At 50.7% G+C, this 13,813-nt stretch overlaps 1 protein-coding gene and 1 long non-coding RNA gene across 18 annotated transcripts in view; one reads left to right on the forward strand and one right to left on the reverse strand.

The window, feature by feature from the left end:
- The window catches only part of SNX19 (sorting nexin 19), a 52,387-nt gene that overhangs the window by 6,043 nt on the left and 32,531 nt on the right, over positions 1-13,813 (reverse strand). For 3 of the 9 annotated variants that reach the window (XR_010841513.1, XR_010841511.1, XR_010841510.1), the window contains exons 9-11: positions 9,556-9,740; positions 8,676-8,898; positions 6,317-7,739 (exon numbers count right to left, since the gene is read on the reverse strand). Coding sequence is in view for 4 of the 9 variants with exons in the window: in XM_067039339.1 (XP_066895440.1) it covers positions 7,607-7,739; positions 8,676-8,763; positions 9,556-9,740 (406 nt within the window). In the remaining 5 variants the exon portion in view is untranslated. Of the gene's footprint in view, positions 1-6,316; positions 7,740-8,675; positions 8,899-9,555; positions 9,741-10,012; positions 10,341-13,813 lie in introns of those variants that run through there. The other 6 variants (XM_067039339.1, XM_059067931.2, XM_067039337.1 and 3 more) reach the window with 4 other exon arrangements.
- LOC136794541 (uncharacterized) lies at positions 890-13,401 on the forward strand. Of its 9 annotated transcripts, none has more exons than XR_010841519.1 (11): positions 2,476-2,888; positions 3,098-3,323; positions 4,149-4,487; positions 4,878-5,129; positions 5,369-5,466; positions 6,581-6,662; positions 7,350-7,422; positions 7,854-8,092; positions 8,631-8,780; positions 9,563-9,897; positions 10,634-13,401. It is a non-coding gene; the product is annotated as an uncharacterized lncRNA (long non-coding RNA). The 9 variants fall into 9 exon arrangements; XR_010841522.1 differs by lacking the exon at positions 4,149-4,487 and adding an exon at positions 6,367-6,474 and having other exon boundaries at positions 2,482-2,888; positions 8,314-8,780; XR_010841518.1 differs by having other exon boundaries at positions 890-3,323.

A 13,813-nucleotide genomic window follows, 5' to 3' on the forward strand; every position in this document is an offset into this window, starting at 1 on the left:
CTCCTTTACCTGCACTTGCCCTCTTTCAAGTCATGGCCTGGAGGCTCCTTCTGGGGCCCAGAAACAGCAGGCGACTTTCATGTTGACCTGCAGCTAATTTGGATGTCTTAGATTCCTAGGTTTTCATTCTGATGGCAGCTGCCCAGCTTTGATCTGTGTTGAGCAAATAGTTGCGGCAGCAAACTTGGTGGGGAAGATAGCAAACACCTGTGAGAGTGAAGAGGCATTTATGCTAGGCTTCCTTTTCTTCATGGTTACTACTGTGTCTCTGAAGAGTTTTCCTTGCCGTATCTTAGACATGACTTAGACCATTAGAGAAGGTGCGAAACAGAGAATTTTGGATCTGGGACCAAAGGATTTCCAGAAATCAAATGGGAGAGAAAGTTGTCTTTCTCCTCATGGAAACTGCATTCCTTACAAATTTGTGTCTGGGGCAGGAAGCAGTTGAGAATATTTCTTGCAGGCAGATTTTTGTTTTGTCTTCTGATCCCAGTGAGGTAAAGAGTAGGTGAAGGTGGGGGACTTGGAAAGTAAACAGGGCACGCTGGGTGTTTTTGTGGTTGGATCATTTTAGAAACCATTTTCAAATCAGGACCAATTTTCTTTAAAAAGCATAGTATAGTTTTAGAACCTTACGGCCTACATACCTAGATGGCAAACAGCACTCTTATAAAACTGTGTGGGTTTTGGCAATAGGAAAAATGAACTTCTTTCATTTGATATTTGCTTTAGAATAAAGATATAAGTTCCTATAAAGGAAAACTTGGCTCCGCCTCAGCCCTTTCTCCATCTTTTGTCCCCAGCAAATTCTTCTTTCATTCAACTTATTCACATACTTTACCTCCTAAGAGTTGATAAGCATAATAGTCTTTAATTAAACGAGCTTCAGTATTTATTTTGCACGAGGTTGATAAAAGGGTTGAGAAGGCACCGGATATAACGGGAGTAGAACAGATACAACATTCGTTGCCCTTGAGGAATTATAACCTCTTGCTGAAGACCCCACAGGTATGCACAAGGACCTGAGAGGCAGCCTGTTGAAAGATAACTCTGAGTGGTACAATCAGATAAAGCTTTAAGGAGAAGGTTGAACTTGAATGGCTCTGACGGATAGAGGGTGCCCACCCACGCACAGCTGGAGGAAGGAAGGGAATCTCCCTGGAGAAAGAGCGTGGACCAAAGGACAGGAGCAGGAGAGAGCGGAACACAAGCCCCTAGACTTCTGTGAAACTCTCTCCTCCAACTTCCTGGCTAAACCAACTCCAAATACATTCTGTCCCAAGTAAAAGTCCTACTGCTAACCAAGCCCACGTGATTCTCCTAGAGACACACGAAGCCTTAACGAATGGTGCCCTCAGTGTTCTTGAAAGAATCTGGTTTGCCATCACTTTGTTGAATTTGGACTCCATGTATTTGTAAAGGATATAAACTCGAAAGAAAGGGCTGTTTTTTTCTTCAATAAGGTGCGTCCTCCCTAATGGCAAGATACGAAATGAAATGCAGACATTTTGCTAAATCGTGGTAAATCTTTCTGACAGCTACAGGGGCAGAATGATTCTTTATCAAGGGGCACAGGCAGAAGGGCTGATGCCCCGAGCTTCCAGATCACCACACAGTGCTATACCCAGCACAGAGAAGTCCCAGCTTCTGTGGTCACGATAGTGCCTTTATCTGCAATCTCAGACTTTTGTGTTTATCTGTCTTGGTCTTTATCCCCCATTGATTAATCCAAGTGTCTGGAAGTAAGTATGACCCACTCTCCATTGGTCATAATAATATAGTGCAACAGTAACAGGGAACATATGGGGAAGAAAAAAAAAGTCGAAGTGTGCACGTGACCACATGTAAAATAAACAACAATGATGTCCTGTATAGCACAGGGAACTATATTAAATATCTTGTAATAAACTATAATGAAAATAATCGAAACATAAAAAATGGATATACACATATATACGTATAACCAAATCACTTTGCTGTACACCTGAAACTAACACAACATTGTAAATCAACTACACTTCAATTGAGAAAAAGTCAAAGTGTGGATTATTTATATATAAGCGACAGGTTTACCTCCTTAACTTTTGTGACACTTTAATACTAAAATTAGCTTTCATTTCCTAAACAAACATTGGTGAGAAAGAGGCCTATCTGGGATTTAAATGAGTCGATAATGTCACTTAGGAAATGTTTTCTAAGTTTGGATCTTGATTCTATTACTTTTCTTTCATATTCCCCTCCAGCCCTCCACACCCAGAAACAGTGCGCCAGTGGCCCCTAGAGAAGCGCCTGTGGGTGAGGTCTGCAGTATCAAGATGTGTGGGAACACCGGCCTCTGCCCTGCTGGTGAAGACCTCAAAGGTAGGAGGAGTTCTCTCCATCCTATCACTTGCTTGTGTGCACTCGCAGAAAAGCCGGGTTCACAGGTGCTTTCAGACCAGAGACAGGTGGGAGTCGCGGGACGCCGGCAGGAGGGCTCAGCGAATCTGAGCAGAGCGCGGCGCACGTGCCACGGCGGCTGCTGGCGCCCGAACGTCCTCCGCCGCTTCCTGCTGCCTCTGCTTCAACCCCGCTGCTCCTGGCTCACGGCAGGGAAACGTTATGGTGATTTTCGCTTGTTTCTTGCTTGACACATTTTGGGTTCGTGTTTTCCTGCCTGTTTTTAAGAAACCCAGACGCTGCCGTCTTTGTGCACTAAGAAGTAGCAGAGCAGTCTCAGGGTGCGGGAGGAGCGTTTGGGGTAGCCGCCCCTCACGGGCTCCCTCCCGAGCAGCATGCTCCGTGTGTAGCGGCCTCCTCACCCTTTACACCGCAGAGGAGCGACGGAGGTTTGCTGGCTGGAAACCCTTCCGCCTTCAGCGCTTTGTCCTGTGGTCCGCAAAGGCAGTGTAAGCAAGCGCGGCCCTGTGACTTCTGGCTCACCCGGTGAAAAGGAGACAGAGGAGCCGCGTTATGGCGGAGCTCGCCCAGCGGGGCTCCAATGAGCGCAGCATCATGGTCTCCCTTCCTCCCCTTCCCGGTTCCTGCTCCCGTCCGCAGCCCGCAGGGCTGGCCGGCCCTCCCCCTCGTCACCCTCAGAAAATGCATCTCCCTGCAGCGCGCAGGACAGCGAGGAGCGGAGGCTGGCCAGAGCGCGGCCGCCGGGGGCCCCGAAGCAAGGCTGCTCCACGGCTCCCTCCAGCAGCTGACGAGGGGCCAGTCATGGCATCGATGCGTCCCAGCAGGTCACAGGCGCTTGACAGACCTGCTCTTGCACGTGGTCTCAATCGACTCTCAAAAGGCTTGTAAGGTTTCCGCCCCTATTTCTACGAGAGACGGCGCAGGTGAGTTACCCAACCACATGGCACCCTCAGAGCCGACTAGGTGGCAGGGCGAGGACTCCACCAGCTCTTACGCAGGCAGCGGCGGGAACAGGCTGCGGGGAGGGGGCCAGTCCCAGGGGCAAGACCAGGCCGGGTGGTTCGCGCGCGTGTGTGTGGTCGAGCCCCGCCCACCTCCCCGTTCCCCTTAGCAGGCCTGCAGATGAGAGACGCTCAGGGGGACTCTTCCTTGACCCCCACCGTGCAGAAGGAACCCACTGAGGTCCCTCACCCGCCGGGCCCTCGTGCCCACAGGCCCCCTCCGCCTGACCCCCCGGGGCTCCCGCCTCGGCTCTCGCCCCTCCCTCCCCACACAGCGGGCTCGCCCTGTGCCGGGCCGCACGCAGCTCTGTCTTTAAAATGTCTGGATTGCTGTTACATACACGCAAAATGTGCCGTCTCAGCCACTTCGAAGTGTGCAGGTCAGCAGTGTTGCAAACACTCACACTGCTGTAGACGGGTCTCCAGGGCTGCGTCCTCTCGTGAGGCAGCACCTCCGCACCCGCTACATGGCCACCCCCCGCCCCTGGCCCTCGACCGCCATTCCATCTGTCCCGTGGGCCTGGCCACTCGGGGCGCCGCGAGACGTGAGGCTGGACAGGATGTCTATGCCGGGGACTACTCCCCGTACCTCCACCCTCCTGGTTCACTGCGCCCTCCCCGTGGACACTCCCCATCCCTTCGCGGCTGGGCTGATTCCCGTCAATCCTTTAGGAGGCGACTCACGTGCTCTCGCCTCAGGCTCTCCCTGGCTCCCCAGTCAGTTAAGTGCCCTTCCTGTATATTCAGTGGTGCATCCACCGCACCCAGTTGGAGGCGGCCTCCGAGCCCTAAGCCCCTGATGCTTGAGGTGTGGCTGAAGGCCTGCATGTTCACTGGCGACGTCTGGGAGATTTGTGAGAATGCAGTTCGTGGGGCGCCGGGGGACTCACGCGCACACTCAAGTGCAGTAGGCACTGCCCTCACTAGACGAGGGGGCTGCAAACGACTCCTGCCTGTGGCTGCTTTCACACCACAGTGGAAGGGCTGAGCAGCTGCAACAGAAACCACCACGTGGCCACACAGCCTGAAATACGTGGCCCCTGGCCCTGTGCCACAGAGGTCTACTAGACCACAGGCTCCTTCACGGTGAGAACCCGTCTTATTTTGCTTTGTAAGAAGAAAGGCAGATTGGCGCAATGGTTACGTGTGGGGGCCTGCGGGCAGACTGACATTTGTATCTCGGCTCTACCATTTCCCTCAAGTGACTCGCAGGTCACCGTCTCTCTGTGCCGCATGTTCCCTTCTAAAGTGGGGACAGAGAGTAGAACTACCTTTCAGGGCTGACGTGTGGGTTACGTAAGGTAACGTACATGAAGTGCTTCACATGGCACCTTCCGCAGCGCTACCCTCAGCTGGTTCGTTATTTTTAGAGCACCGGGGACTTTGGTGAAGTTGGCAGGATGGCCCCTGCACCTGACACTGTTTATCACCCCCGTTCTCGGCTTCTTCCTTGCGAACATCTAATTATTTTTTCAGGTATCCAACCTTCCTGGAGAGCGGCCTCCTCCCTGGGCAAGAAACACGACAACGAGCCCATCGTGGTCACGCATCCTCAGTGTCAGTGGACTGGCTTAGGGGCGGGCAGTTCTGGCCAACGAGTCAGAAGAGGAAGCTTGGGGGGCTGCTGGAAAACGGTTTCCTCATTCTTTACAAGAAAACATGGGAGACCTGCCCCCGTTCTTTCATGGATATCGCTGTGTGTGAATGTGATGCCCTGAACTGCAGCAGGTATGAAGGGAGGCGGCCTGAGGACGGGCTAACATGTTTACAAGGGCAAAGCAAGAGGATGGGAAGAATCTGGGCCCTCTGTGAGGTCCGAGTTGCTGAACCCATCAAGCCCTGGGCCTCACCCACTCAGGTGCGGATCTGAGGGAAGACAACAAATGTTTCTAGGAATTTAATTTCAGTCTAAAGCAACCTAACTCATATAGTCAGGGACCACGTTGACATATTTTTACTCTGCCCAGGACCTAACAACTGTTGTTGGGTGCCGTGAGCAAAGGAAGAGTGGAAGGTGGAAATGAACGGGCTGGATACGGCAAAAGGAGAATCACCAATGTTCCAGGTTAGTGTAGGTCCAATTCTTCATTCATCACTCGCTCTCTCAGCTGGAGTATCTTTTCCTGAGACCTGTGGCTCGCTACCAAATGCTTATCTCCCTTGTTGTCTGAACCTACTACCTAAACATGGGAGGTCGTTTCAGAGCCAGATGGGGTTTGATTATTTCCTTGACGATATCCATTATTTCCCTTCTGGGTAGAAGGAGGGTCTGCAGACAGTTGATCTTTTGGGGGCAGAGTATGGAGGTGGGGGTCTCTTATAGAACACGAAATACAAGGACTTGTTCTTTGGGCTGGAAGTATCAAAAGACGGCTTAGAGTTTACCGTTATAGGGGTTTAACGGTGTGTCCGCTTGTGTACTGGTTTTGTGTCATATCTGAGCCAGAACTAGTAGCAGAGAGTCAAAGCAATATAGGTGGCAAGTACACACGAGAGCAAAGCACGGGGAGAGAAGGGCACCAGAGCACGGGGCTGCCCCCCACCTCTCCTGGAGAGCGCCCTGGCCCTGGTGGTGGGAGGTGGAGGGGCAGTGCAGTGTCAGGTGGGACCCCCTGCAGCCCGTCCCTCACCCTGCAGACACTGACCACGGGGAGAACTAAGGAGCGGCTGCTCCTGGCTTCTCCTGTGAGTGCACCTTGAGTGCCCAGGGTGCGAGACGCTCTGAGAACTCTGGAGCCATAAAGTGTGTGTAACAATCACCCCTTAAGGCAGAAGGAGCCAAGTGACATGACCTTATTCATGCCCTTGCCCTTAGGCACTAACAGTACCGCTGAAGCCCCCGGTTACCTCACAACACGTTTGATGGTTAAAAGCCTTCCGGGGTGGGGTGCGGGGAAGCAGAAAGATTTCACAGCTTTCTCCCGGGAGCCGTTTTAATCTAAGAGAACCTTGACGCTTGTCCTAGACCCACCCTGTTCTCGCCAGTCCGACCCCAAGACCCTCCTCCAAGTGGAAGGGTCCCAGTTCAGCGGCAGCAGGCACTCCCCAGCAAGTGCAAGCTAAAGGGACGAGGGTGAGCGAACCCCCTGTGGCGAAACCTGCGTGCAGCGCCTGCCCCCCGGCTCTCGGTCCCTCCTTTCCTTCTACCCGTTTCTACAAAGTGCCCGTCTTTCTAACAGACGCCACGCCTTTGCTTTCACCGCTGGTGCTCTTCAAGACTAATGAGATCCTGAAGGAACAGGAAGTAAAAAGCTGTTTCTGGTAAGCTGCTAATGTTCTTGGTTTAGAGTTCAAGTTCCCGGCCAGAGACTTGCAGAGAGAGAACTCTCACTCCTCTGGGCATTCTCAGCCAAGGAGCAAGTGCTTCCCTTCCCTCGGGCAGCTCTGGGCTGAATATGCAACTTGCCAGGCGATTGGGTTGAAGAAAGACAGAGGAGGCCACAAAGGTCAAAACTCACTTGCTCTCGGGGAGGGGGTTACCTGCGGTGCAGCTGTCTTTCAGGAGAGGGTACGGAGGGTCGGGTGGATCTACCAGAAGTGTTGTCAGTCTGCGCTGAGGTCCTTGGGACAGGAGGAGTGCAGCCACTCAGGGAGAAAGCCTGCAGCGACACCCTCTACGGGGCCGATGTTCTGGAAGGAGTGCCTTGAGAAAGGTTTCCCTCCCTCTCGCGGGGCTGTTGGGAAGCTAGGTAGGACCAGGGGTCTGGCTTTCAAGAGTGGTCCCGAAGGAATTTTTAGTTTTCTGGTGGGAACAGAGAACTCAGAAGATTGTCTTCTCCTCTAAGAAAATCTGGCTATGGTTTTTCTCCTGGTCTGCCTAGAGCTTGCACTGGTGGGTGAGGCACACGTGTGCACAGGGCCAGGCTGTCGACAAACAACCTTAGGGAGGAGGGCAAAGGAGAGGCAAGAGGGGCTCATTCCTCCACCTCACAGCTTCTTTTTCCAAAGGAAGCAGGATCCACCCACCAGCAACAGTCCAAACACCACCAAAGAGGCATGGAAATGGGTATGCATGCAACCGGTACGTATACCCCCTCATCGCCTGCTACACATGGAGTATAAGCTGGGCGAGAACTGTGCCACTGAGACCCCAGGCCTTCTGAGCCACAGCCCAGTTCCAGAGGCACAGCCCTCCTGACTGGTCTCTAGGTGGCAGAGTAATGCTCCCTTCCTAACCTTCGAAGAAATGGGTGAATATCCTCTGGCTAAGGGGAGATGCCCATCTTCTTGGGGCTGCCTGGGGTGTCTGTGGCAGAGCTGGTTATGGCAGACTCCTCAGCAGAGGCACTGAGATCCAAGAATTCCAGGATGATGTCCCAAAGGCAGTAAATCAAATGCCTGAAACAAATGAACAAAACAACTTAGAGGAGGGTCTGGCTCCGTCTAGAGACACCAGATCCTGTTTATGACATTTATCTTCCCTCTCCCTTTCCCCTCTACTGATATCCTTAGTGGACTCCAAACATCACCAGCTGGACGGAGCCTCTGCCATGAAATAGAAGTCTGTTGAACTCATAAAGGCTATGACGCCGGTAAAGGTGGAGATGGTATTTGAGACTAGACGTTAGGAAATTCCGCATTGCTTTACAGCTAGCTACATTAGCACATTGGCACTGCTCTGAAGAGCTCTAAGGAGGGGGAAATTCCTGTGATGACAACTTACGAAGAATTTTCAGGTCACCTGTGATGAGGTAAAGCCAGGAGCCTTGAGGTGCTCGAGTTAACACACACGGTGTGCTGCAGGGTGGGGGGTGAGAGGGGAGGGGGCGAGCACTCAACATGTGCAAAAGATTCCATCCCAAGGCACCGGCCAGGGAAACACTGACCTCTCTGTACTATTCAAGGGGGCTGCACCAGCATTTCTGGTCCCCTTACCAGAGGCCAACTCATCATCTTGTCTACCTCACATCAGGCAAAGGCCCACGCTCAAAGTACTGCCCAGGCCAAGGGCCATTCTCGAGATGCTCACAGGGGCAGGCAGGTGTCAGGAAGAACAGGCCTGGGGGCTGACAAGGCCTTTTCAGTAGCTCACGTCGGGGCCTGCAGCGAGTTCTTCCAAATGCAAACAGTGGCTGGTCCCACCAGCTTCCGACCACCTGACACCTGCTCAGAAGCCGGCAGAGTGGGTTTTACCCAGTGCGTGTGGACCCGGCCATCACACGCTGGGGCCAGGGCCCAGGGCAAGGAGAGACTGCGGCACCGCTCCTCTCACTGAGGCTGTTCACCCAGAAACCCGAGGTGCCTCAGAGCAGAGGCGGCTTCAGCCGTGCCTACCTGTTGATGAGGGGCCGCCGCAGTGACTCCAAGACCAGCCGCCAGCTCAGCCGGCATTTGCTCACGCCCAGGATCCCCACGACGACATCTGAAGAGGAAAAACAGGTGTGGTTTTGGCGTCGCCGCTGAAGCTTCAGCTTCTAAGGGGTTTGTCTCCTCAAGACATCTGCTGTCTTTAATCATATTGGGTACTTCTGGCACACCTCTGAACCACACAGCCAAACTAAAATCGTCAGAAAACAGGGAAAAGCCAAGAAAAATGTTTCTTAACTTTAGGTATCTAAATTAGAATGGGCCTCAAGAAACAACGTGGTAACCCGTCACTAAAGTGCAGGTACTTCTGATACAACAGTTTAGGTTGGAGAACAGAGGTTAATAAGAGTGAATAATACTGTCCAAGGCTAAGAGTTCACTACTGTACCCTGCTTCCCCCAGCACAACCACAGGCAACAAACTGCCTTCCCCGCCCTCCAAAAAAGCCATATAAAGCAAAGGGAAAAAACCTTCTTCAGAGTTTGTTTTCATCTACTGCTGAGGACCATGCACTTCACTCACTGGCCCCAAGTCACCAAGCTCAGCTTCTGCAGGACCTTTATCATTTCCTTCCCTGGTCCCAAATGCCATAAATTGGCAGAGACCCAGAAGTCTTCATCTGGTGGGAAAATGAAGAGACCTGCCCTAAAGTGAGCCTTCCCATTCCCTTAGCATCACTGGAAGTCCTGATCATTTTCCTGTTAGCCTCAGAAATGGTGGGTCAACAAACTTTTGAGTTTAGCCACAGTCAAGGCCCTTTTAGAAAACGGGAAGGGTGTGGGTAATGGCGGCGAAGCAGGACAGGAAGGAACACTTATTGGTATCGTCAGTCTCACTGTCCAATCACCTGGCAGGACTCCCATCAGGCTCTGCAAAGCCTGTTTCTCAGCAGCCGCCTTCTGCTCCTGGGTCCTTACGGGTCGAGGGTTCTCAGGCAAAAGCCCGCCAGGCCAGATGGATTCCTGAAGAAGCCGGAGGCACTGCACCCAGCGCTGAGGACACGTCAGAGTAGCTACCTGCACCTCTAGCCACCTGTGGTCGAAGACAGAAGGGTCAGGTAAACCTGGAGGAAAGCATGCAGCGAGGCGTTGAGTCAGGTGAGCAATCAGAACAGAGCAAAGCGAAGTGAGCACCGACTCTCACAGGTGAAACCAAGCCAATCAACAACGTGGGATCACAGAATGTGAAGGTGAGTAATAATACTACCGTAATTATTCACTGAGTATCTGCTACGAGGCACGTGTAGTATTAGGGGCTTTAGAACAGAACATTAAAGGGGCCTCTGGCTCTGGGGAAGGCCGCACCTTTCCAACCGTCCTCCAGGGGAAAGCACCAGAACTTCTCAGTAACGTGTACACACAGCCTTCAGAGTGCAGGGCTTGGTGATTTTATACAGCTCCCTCTCCCCGGCCACCCTGTCCATATCCAGTTGCTCTTCAAGCCCCCAGGACCTGTCCTGAGGACTCCCTTTGTCTGCCCTTTGCTCCTTACAGACCAGGCCTTCTCCGTTCCAGTAACAGAAATCTGTCCCTCTGGCAAAAGCTGTTCAAACTCCACCTCCTCCACGAAATCATTCCTGAGCATTCCAGCCAGAAATGCTCTCTCTCCTCAGGCCTCCTTTGGCACTCAGTTCTAGAACACAGATTTAGCACCAGAATTTCACTTTGGAACATAAATTATTTTCTCATGTATCTACAGCTTGACTTTTCCAACTAAACGGTGAGCACCACAAGAGTTCCCCATAACAGAAATTTCCCAAGGTGAAACATTTGTTAATTGACTGGCAGTTGTTCTATTACAATGAAAATTTACCCCTTCCTCTTGCTTTCAAAAACGAGTCAGTAACTCTGAGGGGGCAGGTATGCCAAACCTGCAGTTCCTGCAAGGCGTTTCAACGTTCTTTCTTTGTCTCTGCATTTTTTCAGAGTGATACGGTCACTAGCTGAGGTTTAAGACTGCAGAGGCCTCCTTAGTAGGTCCCACTTTGAGACCGGCATGGCTGTGGCTGTGATGAATGAACCATCGGCCACGTTACTCACGCACAGAAGACTCTGTTTGGTACTGCACCACATGCAGCCCATGCCATCACTCTCAACCCGAGCTACTTGTCGCCCATCCAAGAGCAGAGGGGCTGCCAACGCAAACTTTATTTAAGCTCCACTCTGCCAGACAGTCTGCATTCCACTCAAGCTAGGCATTCCAGCTTTGGGGGCTGCAATCCCCCAAGCCCAGGGCTCACAAATGATTCTAAGAATAGGAAGTCTGAAAGGTAATGGCAGGGCAAGAACGGCAGACGTCGATGGAGATCAAGAGCGGCACAAAGCTGCTCCTGCCCCAATAGCCATCACCGTCGTATTGTTATTATTAGGGCTGCACCTCCTTCTGATAGGGCTTTTCATTCAGTGAGTCTGAGATGCCGGATGAAAGGGATCCAATAGCAAGAATTCCTGTTCCTGTTTACAGAAGAGGGTCACCAAAGGGAGGAGGATGAGACGACCTGATCAGGTTCTCTGCATGGAATCAAGTGACCCAACTCGTCGTCACCTCAAGCCACATACACTTGTGTGACTTCAGCTAAGGTGAAGGACGTGCACCAGCGTCTCACCTAAGTCATTTGAGGGAGACGGGCAAGGACCTGAGAGTCAAAAAATTTAAGTCCTCCAAAGGAGCCAGGAGAATCCTAAACAAGAAGGCTTCAGCCAGCATTAGTTCTAGCTCAGCTTCTCATTCACAGACGCACACAATAGGCTGGCTTGCCCTTCTGTTTGCCCTTCTCTTTGTCCTCAGGAGCCAGGAGTACCTGTGACTCAACTCTTCAGAGAGATCTTAACATCCACTCAACCCTTCCTCGGCTAAGCATGACACACGACAGCAAACCTGGGCACCTCGGTCACCTTCAGGGCACGTTTTACAACATACGAGCCTCACGGTTTTGAGTTAATGGTCATTCACTCGATGGGAACAGGACCTCGAGCTGCATTGGGGCAAGGAGGTCCTCTCTGTTTCCTTCCACAGTGACTGAGTGTCTCATGCACACATGCTTGATGCAAAACAAACGTGTGCACGTGGCAAAATATAAACTTATACAAATATACTAGACTGTACCTCACCAAACTCTAAATGGGGGTATTGGGAAGAAGAATCAAAGTGTGAAAAAGTAAGAGTAAGCTGTTTTTAACCTAGGAGTGGGAAGGTTAAAAAGAAATCTGTGTCTTGAAGCAAAAGGAATGGAACTTATGTGTCTGCAGTCCAGTGTGTCATAACAGCTTTTCCAGCATCAGTTTCTGGAATCTGCTGCTATCACTATTAAGCTAACAGACAGCTCAAGTTTCAACACACACATATCCCTTGGACTATTTACTATTTACAAATTATTTATAAGAAATCGTCTACTAAATACAAATGTTATTGTTTATGTAATACAAGATGCATGAGGTAAATACGCTAAAATAAATATGGTAGAGAATAGCCTCAAATAGCACTGGTTTTATTTTCAACTACTATTCTAGTTCTGATATGTGATTTAGATATCTTCTTCTACCATCCTACCTTTTTCCCAAAGAAAAGAAGAAGAAAAAAAGCCAAACCACATCTGTTCTGTCTGGCCATCTCTGAATGATTCAGAGCACAAAGAAGCCTTACTAGGGGGCCCAGAATAGGCAGTAAAATGAGAAAAAAACAACAACAGATGTACACTGAGACATGCCAGACGTGGGATGCAGAGGTCAGGGCATCCATTCCACTGGGCGCGCGTGTCCAGTCCACGCTCGAAGGAACCTGGTCTGAAACAGCTATACGTGGAGGGATGCAGCAGTGGCTAAAAAGGAGACAGTTTAATACTAGGCCTTAAGATGGCACTTCAGGGTTAGCAGAAGGTCATTTTCCATCAAAACAGCAGAATCAAATCTCAAGAGTAAGGGGAGAAAGCTTTAAGGGACCACATCTAATTAGCTAAATTCCCCTCACTTCTTTTCTAAGATTGCTGCTATGGCTGAGTAGGAAGGCCCTGAGTAAGTATGGCTTAATGGGGAGGGAGGGGGAGAAGGACAGTGAAATAATGACAGACAATATTCACAAGAGCAATAACAATATTCTAACAAAAATGCCTGGTGCAGTCTAAGTGAAAGACAGTAACAGACTGCTTCCTGAATCCTCTTCACCCACTGGGCTGTACCTCTGTATCCAACACAAGGGCGATGACGCCTCAGCCACTTACAACCAACCCGAAGTGCCCAATACAGGTCAAAGAGAAAGAGAGAGAAAAAGAAGATGACGTCAAAGCTTCTGTCGCTTTAAACAGACCTCCAGATTGCAAGTGTCCACTCATCCCGTCACCCTCAGAGCAGGGTTAACGGTCATTTAAATGGGTTGCTGGGCAAAGGATATTTTTCAGACTGTGGCTGAACAGCCTTAGAGGTCATGGCGTCCGCTCTGTCGTTTGTGACAACGTTTAAAAGAACACCTAAATGTAAATAGATAAGAACAGAAAACATAAAAGTGCACCTCAAGTTTTGGGACTCTTTTACTTATGCTTGTGTAAATGGATACAGCAGATCTGTATTTGTGTGCGTGTGTGTGTTCATAGTGGGTCATGATGTAAAACGTATTTTTTTCTGTGAGATGAAATTTTAAAAAGTTTGAAAAACATTGATATGGTATAAGGAATTAAAAGTTCCAAGAGGAGGAGGAAAAAGCTCAAGCCACATTTTTAGCCTCCTGGAGACAGTCCCCACCTCCACCCGCCCCCAAGCACCCTGTAAAATGTTTACAATGGCATAAACCCGAACACTGTGTTCCGTACCCACAGTCCTAGCACATTGCTCTGAGCATTTGCTCATGAAATCAATAGGCCCAATCTATAGGGTGGAGAGAAAGGAGACCTTGAGGAAGATGGTGTGGACCCAAGGCATTTCCCATTTTACACAAGTTGTTTTTGCCAACTTCACACCTGATAAAAGTAACAGTTCCCTTCCCTCCGATTCCTTTCCCAGGCCTCTGCCTTCCTGCTATGGCCCCTTCGTGTGTTTACAGACGGTCCCTCCCTGCCTGTGCTCAGCCCTAGGCTCCCCAGCCCTACAGCAGCCAGACTCAGGTTGCTCGGCCGG

This window comes from Kogia breviceps, chromosome 7 (assembly GCF_026419965.1).
Source record: "Kogia breviceps isolate mKogBre1 chromosome 7, mKogBre1 haplotype 1, whole genome shotgun sequence".
Classification (NCBI taxonomy): Eukaryota; Metazoa; Chordata; class Mammalia; order Artiodactyla; family Physeteridae; genus Kogia; species Kogia breviceps.